We start from the raw sequence: 20,797 nt of genomic DNA on the forward strand, positions 1-20,797 counted from the left end.
TCAACTGGGTCCCTGGTGAATTTCTTCTTCCTAGCGTTCACTTGAAAACTTACTCGATGCTACACTTGAAGAGTAGGCTCACGGTATCGTTTACGTCAAAGCCCTTTTCACCCTGCAAAGACGTCTTCGTAATCTCGGCGGTTGTTGAATGCTCTATCTCTAAAGTCTACGACGTCTTAAAGACTCTTTGCCCTCGTCCTGTGCCAGTGGGGATGCCTGCCTTTACTTTATACCAGCTGTTCACGAAAGGAATTCAGTCGATACATACTGATGCAGCGAACATTGAACCTGCTCGCTTTTTCTGTAACATGGGGTCGAGAAGGATGGATACAACAAACTTCAGGAATTTCATCGCTAGATGACTGTTCGTGTTCCCTCAGCGTTGAAAGAAACAAAACTCAAATGTAAGGCTACGGCTTTTCGCAAACACGAGACCACACAACCGAGGTAAAGAAGTGGATTATTGCACTGGATTTTCTCTAATTTACAGAATCAAAATACTCGCTGACCTTAACAACATGTTATGGCTAACCGCAAGCTGCCTTTGCTTAGGCCTAAATCACGATTTTTAAAGCATTTTTAAACTGGCGCACAGGCCTAATTCGATATTTTTAAAAGCAGTTTAAGCTTACGCTCAATTTAAAAATACTGTAAATGCGCCAAAAAAAAGGTGATATTTCGCATTTGTTTTTTCCGATGATTTAGTCCAGCAGCAAGTCAGAATGTCTCTATGCTTTGCTTTGTCGGAAATTATGCCATTTCTGAGAACTCGAACGCCATGCATGCTTTCCGGGAACCCAGTTTCTACATCCATTGAAACCTAGCTTTTTCCGTTGACAAAAGTTTTATTGGCGAAAAAAGAATCGATGAAAAATTAATTTTCACGCACACTTCTTAGCATTTACTAATACGGTTACTACCTTACACTACTTACGATACATTACTATACACTTAATTACTGGTCCCATGGAAACATTTAGTTTTGTTTTCCCGTAAATATCGATCGATGTTTCCCGGAGACGAATAGTGGTCCCTTGGGAAACATTTAGTTTTGTTTACCCGGCTGATCTCGATGTTCGGCCCTCGACTTCGTCCCGGGAAACATCGATACTCTCGGGAAAACAAAACTTACTGTTTCCCAATGGACCAGTAATTTTAGTGTTTTGTTATATGTTTGTTTGGTTTACCAGCGGATCAGTCTAACTGTAAAATGTAAAATGAACGAAAACAAAGATGTTGTTGTTGTTATATAGCTGGAGTTTAGTGTAAAGTAATAAGTCAAGAAGAAGTGAAAGAAATCTCTGCTTAGTTGGAGAGCAATTTGGTAATTTTTGCCCATCCGGGTGACATTGCCACGTGACCATAAATCAAACAACGCTCAAGGGCGTGCGTTAGATTCAGCTTAACTCCAGCTATATAAGAAAGCTACTTACACTACTTACAATACAATACAGCTACTTACACTACTTACAATACAATACAGCCACTTACACTACTTACAATACAATACAGCTACTTATACTTCCTGCTACATTAATATAGCACTCACACTACTTACAATTACACCAATACAGTTAATTTCACTACTATTAATACAATACGATTACTCACAATACGCTACTTACAAATTAAACAATTAGTTACCTTACTTTAAATTACTTGTTTGCTTACTTTCTTGCTCTCTTACAGTGTAGAACGTTCGCGCCCACATACAGATTTTTGTTAAAATCTCGCCATGAATTAAGGTAAAGATCAACTTTGGACAAAACAAATGGGGGTCGCCGTGCTCGTTTTTGAGGTAAGGTGCATTAAATTCTATTACGTAAACTTAAGCTTTTGCAGCTGATGTCGTTCTTTGAGGTAGAGCAGGCCTTGAAAAGAATACATACTACTAGTCTTGCCTGCCCACAGGAAATGAAATGATCTATGAAAAGAAAAGAGTGGATCACTGACCACTTAAGAGAGTAAACTGCGGATGAAGTTAACGGAACCTGTACCAAGCACTAAACTTTCTTATATTTCTTCCTTCGCGCGAACGCTTGATGTATGACGTGGCGTGATGTTACGACCTGAATTAAGAGAGCATGCATGCACTGCCTCTTAGAGCGGTTTTCCTCTCAGGCCCCATCCACACGTATCCAGATACTTTTGAATCCGCAACTTTTTCTTTCCGGATTCAAAAATTTTCCCGTCCACAAGTAGCAAAAATACCCGGATTCGCTGCCGAATTCGCTAGATGCGTGTGGACGGAAGCCGTATCCGGAAAGAAAAAGTTGCGGATTCAAAAATATCCGGATACGTGTGGGCGGGGCCTGAGTGTCGAAAAGTAATTGGTTTTGTACTTTCCACGAAACACGATTGGCTGAAAAACTGGCGCCATTTTTTCATCCAATCAAAAGTGAAACCAAAACCAATGGTGACTCGTGCGCACACGTTTTCCCGCGCTTTGTGTCAGCTCCATGTAATTACCTCGAGTTTGATTGGTTCGCTGTACTGTCTATGTCCTTTGTAATTGGCTAGAGTGATAACTTTGGTTTTGGTTTTACGACACTCAATTGAAAACCGCTCTAAAAAGCGCAGTTACAGTACCAATAAAAGTCCAACCTCCGAAACGATCAAGAATTGCCCTCATATGACCTTACCAAAAAAAAAAGTGTTCAAATGTTGTCATTTACAGTGATCAATGCGATTAGCTACACCTCGCTAGTTCACAAGCATGCTACTTAAACTGAATGAAACAAATATATCAACTGAACATAATAGGCTTAAAAATCGCTGGCGGGAGGCACACCAGTTGGCTATTTACAGGCATGACCGATTAGTTGAACTAGGGTCTACTTAGTAACAAGTTCAACTTAGTGGTCAGAGCGGGACTTGGACTAGCAACCTCCGGATTTCGAGTCCAGCGCCTTAACCACTCGGCCACTCCTTACCGTCACCATTCAAACAAATTGTTACAAGGAATTGAAAGAATGCTGCGTCATCGATGATGTTTATAACTGCGCACGTCACGCGATTCACTGTTGCGTCATTCTTAATAGAGAAACTGTCCCAGGGGTAGGGGGGGGGGGTGGAAACTCCCATATAAAAAGGTCGGGGAAGCTCGTCGTCTCGCTTAGAAGGATAAATCAATGATTCTGGTCTCACTAAGGGTATTTATCACGAAACGCCACTACTTTTAGCTCTCAAAGTATCTTAAGGGAGCACTAGAAAAAATAATAATTAAAACGGTCTTTTTTTCCAATTTGAGGCTCGATTTCCGGCGGTCTTTCCCTGCCTGAACAGTGGCTGGCTATCGAACCTGTTCCGTTTTAAGTGGCACCTTTTAGGGCCTGCAAGGAGTTAAATAAAGCTCGAACCGCGCACGCCCAGATTGTTCTCCTCTAGGGGTTTAATTCAAATTTTCCGACGAGCATCTCCGACCTTTTGATATGGTATTCCTCTTCCCGGGGAATCTGTAATGCTGATCCAGGCTTGTGAGTCTTTCCAGTTCTTCCACTTGTCTAAAATCACTTTCCCGGATCTGCTGGTTTTGACTACCGCGCGAGGCCTGGACTGAAACACCAGTATTTCATAAAATTCTTCAATAACATTTGAGTTGTCGCTGTATTGTAGTGTGACCTTTCTCTTCTCCAACTTGCAGTTATCCTCAACCACATCCGCCCTTGATGAATTCTGTGAATAAACGATAAGATTCTGAGAACATTCACACAAATCAGGTTATGCCCACGCTCTGGTCTCCATTATTTTTAATGAGCTATTTTTAGGAAGTGAAGTGCGAAATAAAGGCGGCGACTTTTGAGAGCTTTGGAAATAAAGAAAGATGGTAAATGTTTAAATACTTCAAAGACGCGTGAATGAAACATAGACCCTTTGCATAAATGACCCCCAAACTTGAATAACAATACTTTATACACCTTAGCGTCGTACTGATGTTTCCAGACAAAGGATTTTTCGCATGAATGTGAGGTTTAGGATGTATAAGTTTGTTAATCAAATTTAGACGTCATTTATGCGAAGAGTCTATGAAACAATTTTTTTCAAACTCATTAATAGTTCATCAGGTTTAAACAAAAGAAAATGACAATCTTGACCATTATAGCAAGAGACTAAACTAAATTCATCTTTTTGTTTGTTTTTCCACTTTAAGAATAATGTTAAATATTTGAAAGCATTCCAGAAGTTTACCTTAATCACTAACTTTCCATCATCCGCACACAGGATGTAGTTTGGAATTCCAGCCGAGTGTAAAGTGAATTCCACGTTAGAGACTGTACGTTTCTTCCTCCAGATAAATTCTGTACGGAAAAACATACAGAGGCGTTAAAACCGTACGCAAATTTTCCCATTGAGGGGGAACACAGTTGGGACTCAAACCTGTGAAAATGATGGGGGCTCCTTGAAATTTGAAAAGGACAACTCTAAAGGGTAACGGAATCCATTTTTCGGGCGTGGCTAGAAGTTCATCTTTCGCCCGTTTATCAATGCGGAATCTTTAATTTTATGCTCTGGTTAAGAACATGAAGAAAAAGCATGTCATTTCGCGCCAAAGAATACTTAAGGAATGAGAGCTACTTGGAGGAGCGAGGTGAAATGCTATATTACTTACAAAAAATTTCGAAAGTTAAAATTGCCGACGTCTTATTCCGGACGTTTAATTCTCGGACACTTATCTCATTTCAGACAAATTTCGGATAAAAATTTCGGACAAAAATTTCGGTCAAAAATTTTGGACACTTTGCTGAAACATGTAGCCGGACGTGTCACAAAATCCCCGGTTTAGACTGCCTGCAATGCAAGCTACTAAAATATAGCTAAAGTAAATTTACGCCTGCAAAACACGAATTAAACTGAAACAACATTAATGAAAATGAAGGTTTTACTGCACCCTCAAGGTTTTACAAATACACCGACGAGAAAATAACACAAATTCTATCAAGCCGTTGCGTACGTCACGTTATGCAGTGTTCCAAATAGGGCTCGCTCTATTAAGCCCAGCATAAAGGTATCTAAGTTAGAGATTTGGAGCTACCTCAAAGTTTTATACGTAATATATCAAACACGAAAGACCGTGTTTGACCACATTTCCAAACACCGAGAAGAGAGTTGAAAATACGACGCGCAGCAGAGTATTTTTGACGAACTTCGAGGTGTTTGGAAATGTGGTCAAGCACTGTCTTGAGTGTTTCATATATCTTCTCAATCGAAACTAAAACTAAGGAGAAAACGGAGAAATAAAATCGTAAAAATCTATGCTGATTAAGATCAGATTTCCAAACACTGTCACGGTCATGACTTCCTTTGTTTAAACGTAATGAATTATTAATGAGTTTGAGAATGTACTGTAAATATTTCTTAAATTTTCGGACTCTAAGAATTCCGGACGGTTTTATTTTCGGACACTTTTTTTTGTCCGACATTAAAATAGTCTTAATTGTTTTTTCTTATAATGCATTATTGATATCAGATTACAACAGAAACGAAGTTGTTATCCCTGCTATAGGAAAATCTTTGTTTCTTTACAATATTTGCCTTATTAACTTAGGGTAATTCCTCACATTTGCATTGCGCATCCTTACTGCGATTAATTGTCCTAAGGAATTTGAGCCCCATGAATTGAATAATTTTGGGTGACGCGGGTTTAACCCATTGACTCCTGGAGCTTTTTGCCAAAAACGCATTTTTGGACATTTGGAGATTTTCAGGCTGGATATGGGCCAAGTAGCTCCAATCTACTCAAAAAGGCATTTGCAACATGACAGCATGCCTTTCTTTCCACTAGCATAACGTTTTACGGCATTTCCGCACAGGCATGCGCAGAAATCAAAATTTTGAAAAAGTGACCTAAGTCTTCAGGCTTTTCGATTTTTTTTTTTTTTTTCACCTTTCCTTTTTCCCCTTTTCTTTTCTTTTTGCTGCAGTGATTGACCTTCTACTGGGCTTGCTTCCAGTTTAAAACATTCTGAGAAAGCATCATCGAGACAGGGAATTTTTGCCATGGAGTAGCCACGTGTAGGAGCAGGAAATTTTGCTCTGAGTTTTTCACTCAACTTTTTGAGCATTTTTGTGCATATCTCAGGCTCCATTGGACCGATCACTCTGATCTGGGTATCATTGGAAAGATCTTTTCCTTCTGCAGAAGTTGAGCATAGATGATGCCAATTTTGGCCAAGGGTGATGACGTCAAAAGTGGAAGAAAGGCCAAGGCTCGTCACGGCCGGATACGGCCGGCACAGGAGTCAATGGGTTAAAACTCAAAATTTTACATAGAATATATGAGCTCAGCGATTTTGCCATCCAGAAACTTTGCAGGTTTTGAAAGCCAATTTCTCCCTAAATATTACACCCAAGAGCCAAAAATTACACCAACTACTAACTTTCACAAGTTCTTTAATTGTTTGTTGTCAATTCGTGTCTAGCGTGATGGCTTCTCTGCGCAAAGTCGTATGTTAATGAGGAAAAATAAAAACAGCAAAGACTTCCTATAGCTACACGACAAAAGTCAGCTACCGCTATGCTTACTTGTACCCAGTTCACCCTGCCGTCCAGTGAATGACAGACTGAATCTGTTGTTCCCTTCCTCGGTCATCTGGAGAAATCGTCTGCCTCTGTTTTGGCGCGCAAAGGATTCCAAAGTAACGTCAACAGTGTTCTGTTTGCTTGATGCATTTAAATCGCACCAAGCGAAACAATGTAGGCCCACGGTGAAAAAAAGAAGCTGCCAAAGACAACAAAAGGAGAGTAGGAGAAGAGTATTAATCGTCAGTAACACCGAGAACAAGACCGAAGTTAAATTGAGTTATCAGCCGACGCTGGAGGCTGTTAGCTGTTAGCTGCTACCTGACGGGATCTGTGAACACGTGATTTTCTGTGGCGGAGGTGCCATTTTATTCGCCCGCGAAGGAATTTAGTCGACTCGTCACCAAATCCCTCGCGGCTTCGCCACTCGCGTTCATGGCTTCTCCACCAAAACAAAAGCAACTGCGGGCTATGACATCCCCGGCTCCAGTTACGCAGGGGGAGGCTGCAAATTTTAGATCTTCGCCAAGATCCCAAGATCCCATTTTAAGCTTTCCCATGTCAAGTTTTCATTCTTCGCTACCCTGGTTATAATCTTTTCTCCATGTTCATGGAAAGACCAAAAAACTGGGTCGTTATCATTCTAGGGACATTTCAGTGACACGCTTTTATCAGTTCCCAATGGCAGCACCCGTGCCTTCAGCATATTTGTTACCTGTAGGTCTTATAAAAACTGCGGGCTCAGGTTCAGTTTTGAGGTCCCTCTTGTTATATCCCTGAGGCGGTCAGATGTTTCCATGGTAACTACATAAATCAGTGTTGACCTGTGTGTTGTAATGTTTGGATCTATGGGGGCTCCCCTAGTTGACCCTGATAATTTATGCGAGCCACCCCAGTAGACGCTCGGCCAAGTGCCATTCGGCAGAAACTTGTCTTTATGTGACTGGACTAGTTCAAGTTTATCGTTGAGTTTATTGTAGTTCGTTGCTGAAGCTTACAACACTGTGCAAATGTTCAAGACATTTTCACGATTCTCGATCGTCTTTTTGGTTGAGTTGTGAGGCTGTTAAAGCCAAAAGTGAAATGAGTACATCCGAACAACAGCTCAACGCATTACCTTACCTTCCGGAAATGTTCCACTTGACTGAACCTGAAAGTCCACTCTTATTTACTGCTCAACCGGAATATCCGGATTTGTTTTGTAAATGAAAAACAACATCTGCCAAAATAACCAAAAAAGGAACTCCTACGATATGTTACAAACGTTGCTGAATTTGAGTGAACTTTCTGGATATTTCGATGCTTAGATATTTTCGGATATTTTGTGGTAGAGATATTCTAGAAAAATCGGAAGGACTTGTATCAGCTTCCCGGAATCATCAGAAAGCCGAATTATTTAACGGTATGGAAGGGAATTTTCAAGTTGCTAAGGAAGTGTGGATGTCCGAAACTAAACCATTATTTCCTACGAAAGATTGCACTGTCGAACTCATTCCCTTAGAAAACGTCAGTTAGTTGATAATAACTCGGTTTTCTTGTGAACTCCTTAGTCAACGATCACGGTCTAAGAAACTCCGTCCCGGAAGTCATTCGGATTAGCGATTCCGCCGTTCGTGAACAGTATGCATTTAATTTCAGATTGAATAATATGCGAATGTAAGCACCGCTACCACGGCCGAGCTAGACTAAAATTCTAACCGAGGTAATATCACAAAAAAATTGCTACCTTAATATTTATTCGTTTATCTTTCAATGCATAACCTGTGACGGAAACTTGGAAAAAATTCCAAATTTTTACCGAGTGAAGTGCAAGTGCATCGGTTCACTTGTTACTAGCTGTGGCCCAAATGACTGCAAAATAATCTTGCATGCAAGGCATTTCAACTGGAGTGTTAGAATCTGCATTTCAATCACAGAACAAGAAATTATGTCTGCATTTACAGGCCTTCATTTCGGTCGTGAACTCATTGAAGCGTTGCAGAAGTTAAACGTTTAGCTGGGCTGAGAATGGAGCAACGAATTCTAAATCACCTCTATCCGCGCAAATTTTAGATATGGGAGACCTAGTAAAGGTGTGCATCTTGAAGTATCTTGAGCGTTTCAATAATAAAAACGTTGCTCATGAACAGTGAGTTGCACGCACGCAGTGAGTAAAGACCAAATGGTTAAACCGCTGTCAAATGCAACTCTCCGTGCTAACTGCGGTGGAATAGTCTTCCAGAGTAGTTCACACAGGCAGAGCAGTCGAATGTACCTACACCTGATTGCGGTACGGAAAACTTTTGTCAAAAATTGTCCTCCATTCGTCACATGCATGGTCAATCTATTCATCAATCTGAACCAACTCACCGCAAGCCCGAAGGTATCCATATTTTAAAGACTTCGTCGATTCTGAAAAACGATGGCAGGCATCAACCAAGTTACTTGCCATTGGAGTGAAATGTACTTTGTTGATCAAGTGAGAAACGGTGGCTCAGCAACGGCCATGAGGGAAAACCCTCTTACTCATTTCTGAACAAAACGATTCGCCAACTCGTCAAACTTGAAAATGCCTTTCATCTGACAGGTCGCTGAAGTTAAGTTTGACGTCACAAGCCATACACAATTAACATGTCTTTTATTCATCTTAGTTCTCCGCGTGGAATGAAAACAGTGATGAAAGGAAAACCGAAATTAATTCAGTAACTTTTTGTAGCTTGATTCAAACAGCCGTGCGATCGGAGGAGAGTGCTAAAGACAGTTGAAGAGATCAGCTATGTACTGCTTGCTTTAACAACGTTTGTCTTGAGCTGTGATTTGATTATACCCTCATTGGCTCAGTGTTTAAAAATGTAACTGTGATTATTTGTAGACACTACAAACTAATCACCAAACAAATACTGTTTTCCGCACAATCCCATCTCGTGGGAGGTAGGCTTCTTCCGTATAAGGCTCTAAATCCAGAAGATCGATTTGTTCAGACGTCTTACTGTAAATTCAAAACAAAGTCTAGGTGCATGTGTCACGAGACACACAATGAGCTGTTTTTTTTCCGGAAACTGGAAATTTCCTTGTGGAATATACATGAAAACAAGTAGGACCTCGCAAGAAATTATAAAAAGGAGATGTAACGGAACTGGAAAAAGCGGAGTTATCAAATTGATAGAGGAAATGTAGGGAGTCAGTTTATTCTAATAAAGGAGCAATTATGAAAATTTCGTTCGGCGTGAATTAGTAATATTTGTTTATGCCCGAGTTGAATGGCAGCTTGCTAGTAAAACCATGCGATACTTTTATTAGGTGAATCTCGATAAAATTAAGCTCCCGCTGTGTCCGGTTAGATTTCTGTAGAAGTACATACTCCTCCAAATTGTTGTACGTCGTAATAAATACCGAAAACAAAGGCTTAAAATGTTGAGATGACCTTGTCAACGTTATGCATCGGGAGAACCCATACAGACTTATTTGTTGTCTAAGAAGCACAATACATTCAGATAATAAAACCCGCAGATCTTGTTCCATACATTTTTAGTCAAAGTGGCAACAAAACCTCACGGAAATGAAGAAAAGCTCTATTTTCATCATTTCGATTGTCTAGTAGAAATTTGTGCATCTTTATAAAATTCATTCAAACACGCCTAATTTTTGACTTTTATGCATTGACCATCGAGGTAGGTTTGTTGGTTGTTTCCGGCTGTTCTCGCGAAAAATTATTCTGAGCAAAAACAATGGACTCCACCAATTCAATTGTTTTACAGATCATTGCACACTATCAGTACAAGCCCTTATCAGGTCATAACCGTGAAATAACACTACAGTTGATAATTAATTTTTGAAACATTAGAACCAGCTAACATATATGGAGCTAAGGAGTCACATATCTAAATAAATATATGGATAAAAACTGGCGTGTCTTTATTTGTGCTACGCCTCAAGCAATGTTCATCTGTTAAAATTGCTCAGCAGTCTGCAGCAGTCGTAAACGGAGCGTTTAACACTTCATTTCCGACTGATGAAGGGTTTTTTTCCCGAAACGCCTGTAAAAGTACCGTTAAGCACTTTTTGTAAACTCATAAACGAAAGCAATTTTATTCAATTCAAGGTGCTACACAGCAACAACTTGTTTTTATTTCTAAATGTAATATTCATCTGTTGTTGCTTTTATTACTAACCTTTTGGCAGCTGACTGTGTCGGCAATGCCCGATTTTGCGGTATTTTTGTGAAAATAGCTTTGCCACTTTTACCTCAGTTAAAAAGTTATTAATGTCTGTCGGCGAAACAAACGGTGACGCCTTCTGGTTTTTCTGGCTCACGCGACTTATGTTAAAAGCCGCGGTGCTTTTTACCAAATACCTTTCTTTCTCTTTTAGCTCAGCAAGCCGAACTGCAGCGGCAGAAGAGTGCGGCGCAATTCAAAACTGCGGGCTTGGTTTTTGAAATTTGTAATTTCTTGTCGTCAAAAGGTTTAATATATGAGCTTAGATCTGACTTTCATTTATATATCAGAAGAAAGTTTCAACCACACGAAAAATAATATTCAGTTGAAGAAGTTTAAGCAGAGAGAAGCCATAATGCATTTAATAAGTAAAACAAGAGTCATATTGATTCCAGGATAGTAGACAGCGCTCCAAACAGCTGCTCTCAAAGGTCTTGTTGATCTCAAGCCACTTATCCGCTCTCACTTGCCCCATTTAGTCTCGTCAATTTATTGAATTTTGACCACAGCATGAACGTGGTCGAAAATTTTCATTTACGGTTTGACGGTGAGAGTACGTCGAGACTCAAGAGTGAAATTCCTTTAACCGCAGGTTGAGGCAAGTTTGAGGAAAATTATCCTCAAGCTCTCATATCTCAGTTTTTGTCGATCCTTGTTCTCGTTTTATCAGCAGTTATATTTACTGAAATTAACTTGAAAATATAACAACCCTTACCATGTGATACACCGCCATTGTTCTTGTTTTGAGCAGCTTCAATTCCAATTTTAGGATCGGAATACGTCAAAGCAGGGAAGTCCCGAAAAATCGTCGATGCTGAAAGCTTTGGTCAAACTTTGCTCTCTTCAGTAGCGCGTCTACCACTGAGTTAAATCTTCAAAAAAAGCCAGATTTAACCCCTAGAAGCGTTTTGTTGATCTTGTTTTCAGGTTCTTATCAACAAAGAAAACTTTTCTCACTATTTGGACATGTTACACGCTCGTTGCAAATTAAACAGTGTATGACATCAGATTTCCCCCTTCCAAGCGTCTTATGGAGACTGCTGCATTCAGTTATTAATACATTATTTAACATTTCGGCATCTGATATCGACAACGTTTGTGAATCACTACAATCTCGGATCAAACTGATTTCAGCTAATCAAAGTCAAGGAAAATGAGTAATATGACCATATATCTTCTTTCCATGCAAATTGGTTTGAGCTGAGCATTTCCTCAACGCCTGGCATCAGCCAACGCTTTTATTTTATTGATATCCCATGTCTACAAATTAGACACTAATTACGTATATGTTTAATTAAAATCCTTTTGGGTTAACCCATTAAATTTCCGCATCACCCTGCACAATCTCCTCTCTGGGCCCAATTATTCCACACTACGCCGAAGAAATTTGAAACCGGTGTTTTCACCATGAAAACGCTTCCAATATATTTTTGATCAATACTGTGGCGGAGAAATTTGAAAACGCAACAATCACCGCTCATTTTGGATTTTGCGTTTGAGGAAAACTCGGACAGGAAAATCACATGACTATCGATTTCGAACGTCGTTTTCGAAAAGCTCTGTTTTCAAAATGTTTTCCATAAACACTAAAACGAAAAGCCGGCGTTTTCAATTCCATCCGGTTTGAGGAGCGTTTTCGGAAAACTTCGCTTTGATGACGGATTACTGTTGACGGTAGGCCTAACCGGATAAATAAAGCTGCGTTTTCAAATTCCTCCAGCGTAGTGTAGACGCACGGGGCCTATAAAAGGTGCACCAAAGAGAGTTTGAATACAAAGAAGGGCAATTGCTGCGTGCGTTATGGTCGGTTCTTTTGATGCCCCCAGTTGCACTTGTCTGTATATTTAACTTAAAAAATTACCAGTTAATTAATCGATTGCTGAGACAGGAAAAGCATTTTAAGATGGAGATGAAACTAAACCGAAATTATCACTTCAAGGCAGCCAATGCAATTAGGATGTCCATGTGAGAATGAAACGATTTTTAGAACATAGAATGTTGAAAAGCTCGATCGATTTAATTGTTAATCTGATCCACCGTCAGCAGCCATCTAAAAAGAGTGAAATATGACTCCAAACATTTTTTCTTGTAAACCTGTTGCTTAAAATAGCACAAACTGGGATGCACAAGTTATTTTAAAACGAGCTTATGATAGAAGTTTAAACCGTACCAAGCAATTATGCTGCAAAACCTATCTTTAACATTTAACCAAACTGAAGTCCCTTCTGAAGAAAGAGATGAAATGGCTGCCTCAATGGAAAATGTCCCTTTGATGATCAGTTACATGATACTGAGTCTCGTTGGCGTCGTCGGAAATTCGCTCGTGATAACATTAGTGCGGAGAAACCGCAATTTGCGTTCGACCACGAACATTCTTCTTGCATTTGTGGCAGTAGCAGATTTGATCTCGCTGATTTGTTTCGTTCCTTTCGCGTTCTTCCTCGTGTTCCCGCTTCCTGGAGGGGTTCTCGGTTCCGTGTTTTGCTGGTTTTTCGCTCGAGGAAACGTACCGAGCGTAACCATCGCTGTCTCCATCACTACACTCGCCTTATTGGCTATCGAGCGATTCCATGCTCTTGTGAAACCATTGAACAACAAGCTGCGTATAGCCAGGGAAAACATTATCTACTGGGTCTTTGGCATTTCGATTTACGCGGTCGCTCTGATCGTTCCACTTTTCATCTTCACTGTCTTCGACAAACGGAAGAAAACTTGCTTTCATGACTTTGGAAGAAATGGCCGGCGCATCTACTTTTCAGTATTTGGGTTCGGAGTGGCTTTAGCCCTGGCAGTGATATGCTTCTGTTATTGCCAGATTATTAAAGGATTTTACTTCGGCTGTCAGAAAATTTGCGTCAGCGAAGAGCTGCAGCGCAAGCGGAAGGTAGTCAGGTTACTGCTTATCGTGACATTGGCTTTCATCGTTTGCTTCACTCCTCGAGCAATTTATTTCTTGTTTTACCACTCCAACAAGGGTTTGCTTCACAAGACATCTCTATTTCTGTTACACTGCAACTCAGCCATGAATCCTGTTATTCTTGGATTTCAAAGTGAGAGATATCGTTGTGGGTTCAAGGAAATAATTGCAGAATTCATGGCTAAAACTAAAAGACTCGTATGTTGATTATAACTTTTTAGTTTTTGCTATTGTGAAGTACGTATACCCTCTTATCAGTAGGTATGTGATTTGTATGTGTATATGTATGTGTTATATTGAACTGTATGTTACTGTGGAATATTCGGTCAAAACATCATTGAAAAGGAACCTTATATTAGATTCTCGAAAGCTAAAAGTAGTTAAATAATTTTATTTTACTGACTTAAACAAAGAGAACGATTCGCATTTGCAATAGATTGTCCGTAAGGCACGTTTTAAATTACAGATAAACAGCATTAATGGAGGGGCAGCTGCTTCGAACGCTGAATTACTCTCACCTTCGCTACACAAGCCTTTGGTTAGAACACAGCGCGACGTGAGTTATAGTCTGCAGTACGTAGCTAACTAGCTTGTAATAAAAGATGGTAAGCGAAATAAAGAGATTTTAGATTTGATTCTGGATCTTAAGGAAGGGTTTCATGTTTTTTTTTTCCGGTAGAGAATTAATTGATGACGACAATGCAAACCTAAGTGATCGATATCACATGTAAATGATGCTTGAAATTGGACGCGGAATTGCTCCTGGTTAACTTGAACTTTAATTAAAAGCGCTGATGTGCGGGATAGAATGAAGTGGAAGGATTCGATTACTGACTCCCGGAGTGGATACATAGTAATTATTCAACGTATTCGAATGGTAAACCATAAAATATCTCACTTTTCACTAGTATTTTCTCGGTATACACATGGTCCAGTTCAGACGTCGTGCTTCTGCCGTGCCGAACTCAATTGCAATTTGGTTCGAGTATGACACGGCAGAAAAACAACTCTGATTCAGACGTCGTGCCAGAGTCGAATCAAATTTAGAATTTACTGATGCCTCGCAAAATTCTCCTCCTAACTCTCCGTGGGAGCGCAATCCCGCCAAAATATATTAATATAATTTATGAATTTTGTTTGGCGCGACAGAGGCACGACGTTTGAATCGCTGCCGTGCCAGAGTTGTGTAGCACGGCCCCGGGGGGGGGGGGGGGGGTATTTTGGGAATTTCTGGGTGGGGGTGTGCCGCTGGGACCCTGGACCCTTAGCCTATGCCATAGCTAGTTCAGCTGAATTTTGCTACCCTATACTAGAGTAAACTCCCCAAATCCCCCCATCTATCGACACTGTTGAGGCTGATTTGCGTAAATTTAAACTTGCCGATTTGATTTTTTTACATTTTTGAGTGACAATTCCTGGTTTCCTAAGTCTAGATAAAATCTTCAGCCAACTAGTCAGTTTTGTGACAAATTATACCCTATTCTAGACCCAAACTCCCTAATTTATATACCCCATCCTAGAGTAAACTGCTTGAAAACCATACCCTTCACAGCGGCACATACCTATATAGCCCATATATGACAGTGCCCCCCCCCCCCGGAGCACGGCAGAGCTTGTCGAACTTAATTGCTTGCCAAACGTAATTCAAAAGTTTGATTCAGACGCCGTGCTTCTCCCATGCTTTCGTCGAACTTAATTCCTGAATTAATTTCGGCACGGCAGAAGCACGACGTCTGAACTGGGTCTTGGGCTGAGTGTTTGTACCAAGAAAATACAACTGACAAGTGGGATATTAAGCAAAAAAACTGGATAATGCAATTCAAGAGTTTTCATTGGGTTAGCCATCATAGTTTATGAGTCATGATATCATGCTTCACTAACATGCTAAGCGTGCGCGTAATTTTATATATTTATTATTATTATTATTATTATTATTATTATTATTATCATTTTTCTTCTTAGGTTTCTATATTTTGGGGGCGTTTTTAATAATACGATTATTCTACTCGCGCTTGTTGGATATGATATGATTATAGCTAACTCATATCCAACGCCCGCTCGTAGAATAATTGCTAGGTATTCCACGAGAAAGTGTTTTATAACTATTTTATACCAGGCCATAATCCAATCCCTAAACTCAGCCTTCCCCGCGCGCTAGAGGTTGAACCCAGGCACAAGAAGAGAGAGCTCAGGATTCAACAACACGAAATTTGATTCCCTTCTCAATAATTACGCAAATGGAAGCCATTTCGGGCTCATTGTGGCCATGCATTTGAGGCGTGCACTAATGTTAGAGGTCTGAAAGACGGTCTCGATCTCTGGTTCAGTTCTGAAATAAAATACCAAAAATCTCAGATTTTGTTTTGAAACTTTCAACACCTTCAGGTAAGAGTTTCAAGGAAAGTTGCACACACTCCCACCACAAATAACGAGAAGAAACCCGGAAAATAATCGAGAACAACCATGATCCGCTTTTGATCATTAGTTGATGTAATGGAGTCACTGAGTTCAAAAGAGTATGAGATTAAACATAATGGGCAAACAAAGATATAACAGCAATTTCTATGAAATCTCTTGTTTCTGTAGACTTGATTTCATGGATATCTAAGCTACATGCAGGGAAACAGAAGTGAACTATTCAAGTGCGAGTATATCGCCCTTTGGGTGGCGTGTATATTCAACCCATTTAGGACAAGTTCAATTATAATAAAGCTACTTTATAGGAATTTCCCTGAAAAACTTTTCGCATTTGTTGTCAATATTCAACAGGAACAGAAACTGATTTCTTCGCTGGACGTCGTGCTTGCGTACGTTTGGAAGGATTTTATCGAACTCATATGTTTGAGAAATGTGACAAATGCATAAGAGGACTGACATGCAGAGATGGCTACGTTTCTTTAAAATCTTGTTATTTGTGGGAATGGCGGAACAAGACACAGAAAGATCGTTACAGACATTTCATGGCGAATCTCCTGGCATTTGCGCCAGCATTAGGTGCTTCCAGCGTTCAGTTCCAACGCCTCACAGATGTCCAAGAGAAGCCGAGTCTTGCAAGGGTGGTTTGGATTCCCCGTGTGAAAATGGTTACAAAGTTCCACTCTGTCATGTTTGCAGCTCAGGATCTATAAGCAATTACAAACGTGCATACGATGTCCTTCAAAGAATTGGATGGTGGAACAACTGTCTATAATTGCAGCTATTGCAATTATAATAACTGTGGTTTTATTGTGGACAAGCAACAGAGAGAAAAGGAAGAGAGAAAAACACGCCCTCATGGAACCTAAGATCGTAATCGGCTTCTATCAGGTTACCCAGGGGTTACTTTAAGCTTTCTCCTACGTAAAATGGCTAGGTTCCTTGCAAGCAATCGCCAAATATTCAGAAATACTACAGATAGATGTTCTTCAGATTGCGTCGATGGGATGCCTTTTCACGGGGTTGCAAGTGAATGCTTTTGGAAGTTTCTTTGCTATTATGGCGATAAATGCCGCCGTCATTGGTATTTCCGTTGCCGTTTATGAAGTACGTCAAGCGATAACCTTGCAGAATCGACACCTTCAGAACGATAATAAGTTAAGAAAAATCTCCGAAATAAAAGAGCTCGTGTTCAGGAATCTGTTCTTCTTGTACGTGACTTACTCAGTACGTGTGCCCGGACAGTCAGTGTCCTACCAATAGCCTACCAGACGCTAGCTTTGCCGTGATGATAAAGCACAGGTACATGAAAACGGATTACAACATAAAATGCCTAGGTACAAAGTACAATAACTGGCTTATTTTGGCCTATATCTCTGTTGCTTACATCATTGCCCTCCCGGTCTGCTCGTTCATTGCCCTTCGGAGGAAGTAAAGAGTACTGGTAGCTGTTATGGAGGCCGAGAATATTCAGGCGCCGGGCTCTGGAATGGAAATGACCTCAGGATTGCGATTTCTTTTCGAAAACTACGAACATCGCGCGTGGTATTGGGAATTAGTTTAAACGTCTTCTTACATCTGGGCTGATTCTTGTAGGACAAGAGAGCAGGTCCTACACTGGTTTGGAGTGGGTCGTTGCTGGGGTGTACGGAATGCTATTTTCATGTTACGAAGAACAAATTAATGGCGACGTCCCTTGCCGTCACTACTGTCAACCTTGGGCTAGAGCCGGGAGTAGAATACCGGCCGAAAACATATCAGCCTCTATCAACACAGACATGGACGCGGTTTTATTCAAGATTTTGATAATTGGAGCAAATTCTTTTGTTATTGTCCTCCTTGTAGGTAAGACTAATACTAATAACATTTGGATGGAACCGGACCGGCAAACAACCATACGGCCTTGTTGTTCAGAGCTGGCATTGGTCGGGGAGGAGGGTAGGTGATGAGTGGCATGATCGGCATCAAGGTCATCAAATTGTGTTGGGTCTGCGCAGTATTTGATTGCAACATTTCTGTAATCTTTCTGGCTCATCGTTATTATTGTTAGTACAGGGGAATCGCAATCTTTGGTTGTGGATCTTAAAGGAAGAATTTCGGCCCACCATACATCATTTAATTTCATGTAAGAGCCTGGACTGTTTTTAAACTTTATTTTTTTCACCCAACCTAGAGTAATCAAACTTGGCAGATTTTCCTACAATATGCCAGGAGGCATCTTAGTGCATCGATTGTTTGGCCATGTGAAGTGCCCTTTTTATGGCAATCATCTTATTGAGGTTGTCTCAACAAAATTTAGCTATATTTCAAACTTAAAATTCTGTTTTTGGATTTCACCAAAAAAATATTCCAAAATCTTTATAGATGTTCTAAAGATTTTTCTGAAAACATTTCAGAAGCTTTCAGATATTTAATTTCTGTAAAAAAAAAAAATTATTTCAAGATGACGGATTCAAGTTAGGGTGTAATTTTTCAAGGTTTTGGAATTAATATGCATCCATATACAACGAATTAGTTCTTTGATCCTTGTGTACTGAAGAATTAAATTCTCGCTTGCAGAACAGTTTAGTCGTTTTTCAATTATTAACATCATCATCATTATTATTACTATTATTATTATTATTGCAATTTCTAGGCTTTTCTAACATATTAAGAAGCATTCAAAATAAAAGTATTGTATGTTCGGTGCGAATGTTTTAATCTTCAAGAAACAGCGCGAAGCACTAGAGTTGAGATTTCTGAAAGCAGTCTTTTTCTTTAATTCCTTCAGAAAAAATGTCTATTTTCTGTGTAATGCATCATGACTGGTTTAAGATGTCGTTATGTCAAATTCTTTGGTTTCTCGTTTATTTCAGCTCATTAAGCAGTGTTCCTATATGGCTACTAAAAAATGGCGCAGAAATCCCCATTGGTCCTTGTTATGCTTTCTGGCTTTGCTTCCCCCTCTCAACGATTTGCAGGAAGCATTACGCGGATTTGCAGCAACAAACGTTCTTAAGAGTCCCTGTCCAAAAATATGAAAAATAACTCGGCAAGGGCCCAAAATTCGATTTCGCTCATATTTGTATGGTAGATAAGCTAGGGCATGACAAAAGCTACTGGGTAGTTTTTTTTGGCAAAATATCCTTTTATTTCAAACGAAAACGCAAATTACCAAATTCCGTTAAAATTGTCATTTGACGCACCATTTTATTAAACAAGTTCGAGAGCGTCGCATGCAAAACCGCCTATATCTTTCGTCTTTAAAACACTCAAATAATTTTGTGCAATGTTTAAATGTTTACTGGCTTAATTTTGGGGAATGTTGCGTTGTCTTTTCGGGTGCAAAATAATTAAATTTCGAAGCCATGTATTTCATTCACCTAAAAGTACTTCGTAAATCTTCGTAAATATAATTAATTTTCACCGTGTGCGAAACCTTCATATCAGTGGACTAAGCTTCTGGTGGTTGAATTGCAGAAGGATGGTCTACAGATTCCTGTAAAAATTTCTTTGGGCAAATGATTGTGAGCGACGCGAGAGCTGTTCAAAGTACTTTAAAAATGCAAATATTTGACCTTCCGTCTTCAAATTTCAATTTACGGGTTAGACATATATTTTGGCATGCGTCACATGTCTCAAGGTTCTCCCGAAAATTTAAAATAGAGGGAGAATAACTTTGAGTAAGCGGCGGACAATTCCGATAAAAAGACGTGGAGCGGTTTATCGGAGCCACGCGGAGGAAGAGGGACCGACCGCTACCTTTCACTGGGGGGTCCGGGAGCCTCCCCGAAAAAATTTTGAAATTGTGGTTCTAAAAAGTGCATTTCAGTGTATTTTAAGCAATCATCGTTTTAAGTTCTTTTGTTAAGAAAAGCAATTTCACTGAGAAAAACATACAAGTAATGTATTGCGTTAGTTGAACAGTTTAATCATCGTCATCCATATCAAATTCGAAAAAAATATCAAAAACATCAAAAACGTTCTCATTTTGTGGTCAATCACGCGTGTAAAACAGATGAGAAACCCAAACGAGAAAAGATTTTGCTGGCATTGAAGGTACTAGATTGAGTTTTGACATTTATTTTGTTAAAAGACAAGTTTAGAGTGGCTTTAACACAGTGCTAGGGGTAGAATTTATTGAACGTGATGAATTTGTGTTTGGTAACCGTTGCAAGCGCAAGCCCGTAATACTTTGTGGAGTTTCCCGCGGATTTACGGACTATCATCGACTTTTTGAACCTTTGTGGTAGTTTCGGTTTTTCGTTCATGATTTCAAAAGTGATGAAATTAATACAATCAAACTTAACCTTGACATATTTTGCAAATGATTCGCTTTATAATGAAGCCTTGAAATAGTGCAGTATTCATTCATACTTCCCTGCTCGATAAGCTCGTCAGTTTTATATCTCACTTTCAATATTTACACAAACATCTTACAGCTGCCGAGTTTAAAGACTGTGTAAGATCTTACAAAGTTTGTTTCTGTTGTTGAAAGAAATCTTTTATTATTATTTTTTTAAAATACATTACAGTTATTTGTTCTCGAAAATCCTCCATGTGCGAGCCAAGCATATACGCGTAATTAAATTACGCTTATATTCACTGGAGATAAAATAACTAATTTTAATTATATTTTGAAAGAAAACATTTTATGACCTTCGTTTGTGCCATCTCTATTTTCTTTTCACTTTGTCCCAGGTACTAAACAACGACTGCTGGGTTTTTTGCTTCATTTTCAGAGGAAAAACTGAGCTTTAACTTAACCCCG

At 39.7% G+C, this 20,797-nt stretch overlaps 2 protein-coding genes across 3 annotated transcripts; one reads left to right on the forward strand and one right to left on the reverse strand.

Moving 5' to 3' along the window:
• Positions 1 to 833: 833 nt before the first annotated feature.
• On the reverse strand, positions 834 to 12,817 carry LOC145487708 (uncharacterized). 2 transcript variants are annotated; one of them, XM_081466531.1, is made up of 4 exons: positions 11,431 to 12,817; positions 6,523 to 6,718; positions 4,189 to 4,298; positions 834 to 3,675 (listed from the first exon to the last, which is right to left on the reverse strand). In XM_081466531.1, the coding sequence occupies exons 1-4, from the start codon at positions 11,446 to 11,448 to the stop codon at positions 3,397 to 3,399; spliced, it is 603 nt and encodes a 200-aa protein (XP_081322657.1). In that variant the 5' UTR covers positions 11,449 to 12,817; the 3' UTR covers positions 834 to 3,396. The 2 variants fall into 2 exon arrangements, with proteins under 2 accessions (XP_081322657.1, XP_081322656.1); XM_081466530.1 differs by lacking the exon at positions 11,431 to 12,817 and adding an exon at positions 8,869 to 9,416.
• Positions 12,818 to 12,820: 3 nt separating this feature from the next.
• On the forward strand, positions 12,821 to 14,825 carry LOC145487707 (galanin receptor type 1-like). The gene has a single exon (XM_081466528.1). It carries the CDS (start codon positions 12,895 to 12,897, stop codon positions 13,837 to 13,839), a length of 945 nt encoding a protein of 314 aa, XP_081322654.1. The 5' UTR covers positions 12,821 to 12,894; the 3' UTR covers positions 13,840 to 14,825.
• Positions 14,826 to 20,797: the final 5,972 nt, after the last annotated feature.

Source organism: Orbicella franksi, chromosome 5, assembly GCF_964199315.1.
Source record: "Orbicella franksi chromosome 5, jaOrbFran1.1, whole genome shotgun sequence".
In the NCBI taxonomy this organism is placed as follows: domain Eukaryota; kingdom Metazoa; phylum Cnidaria; class Anthozoa; order Scleractinia; family Merulinidae; genus Orbicella; species Orbicella franksi.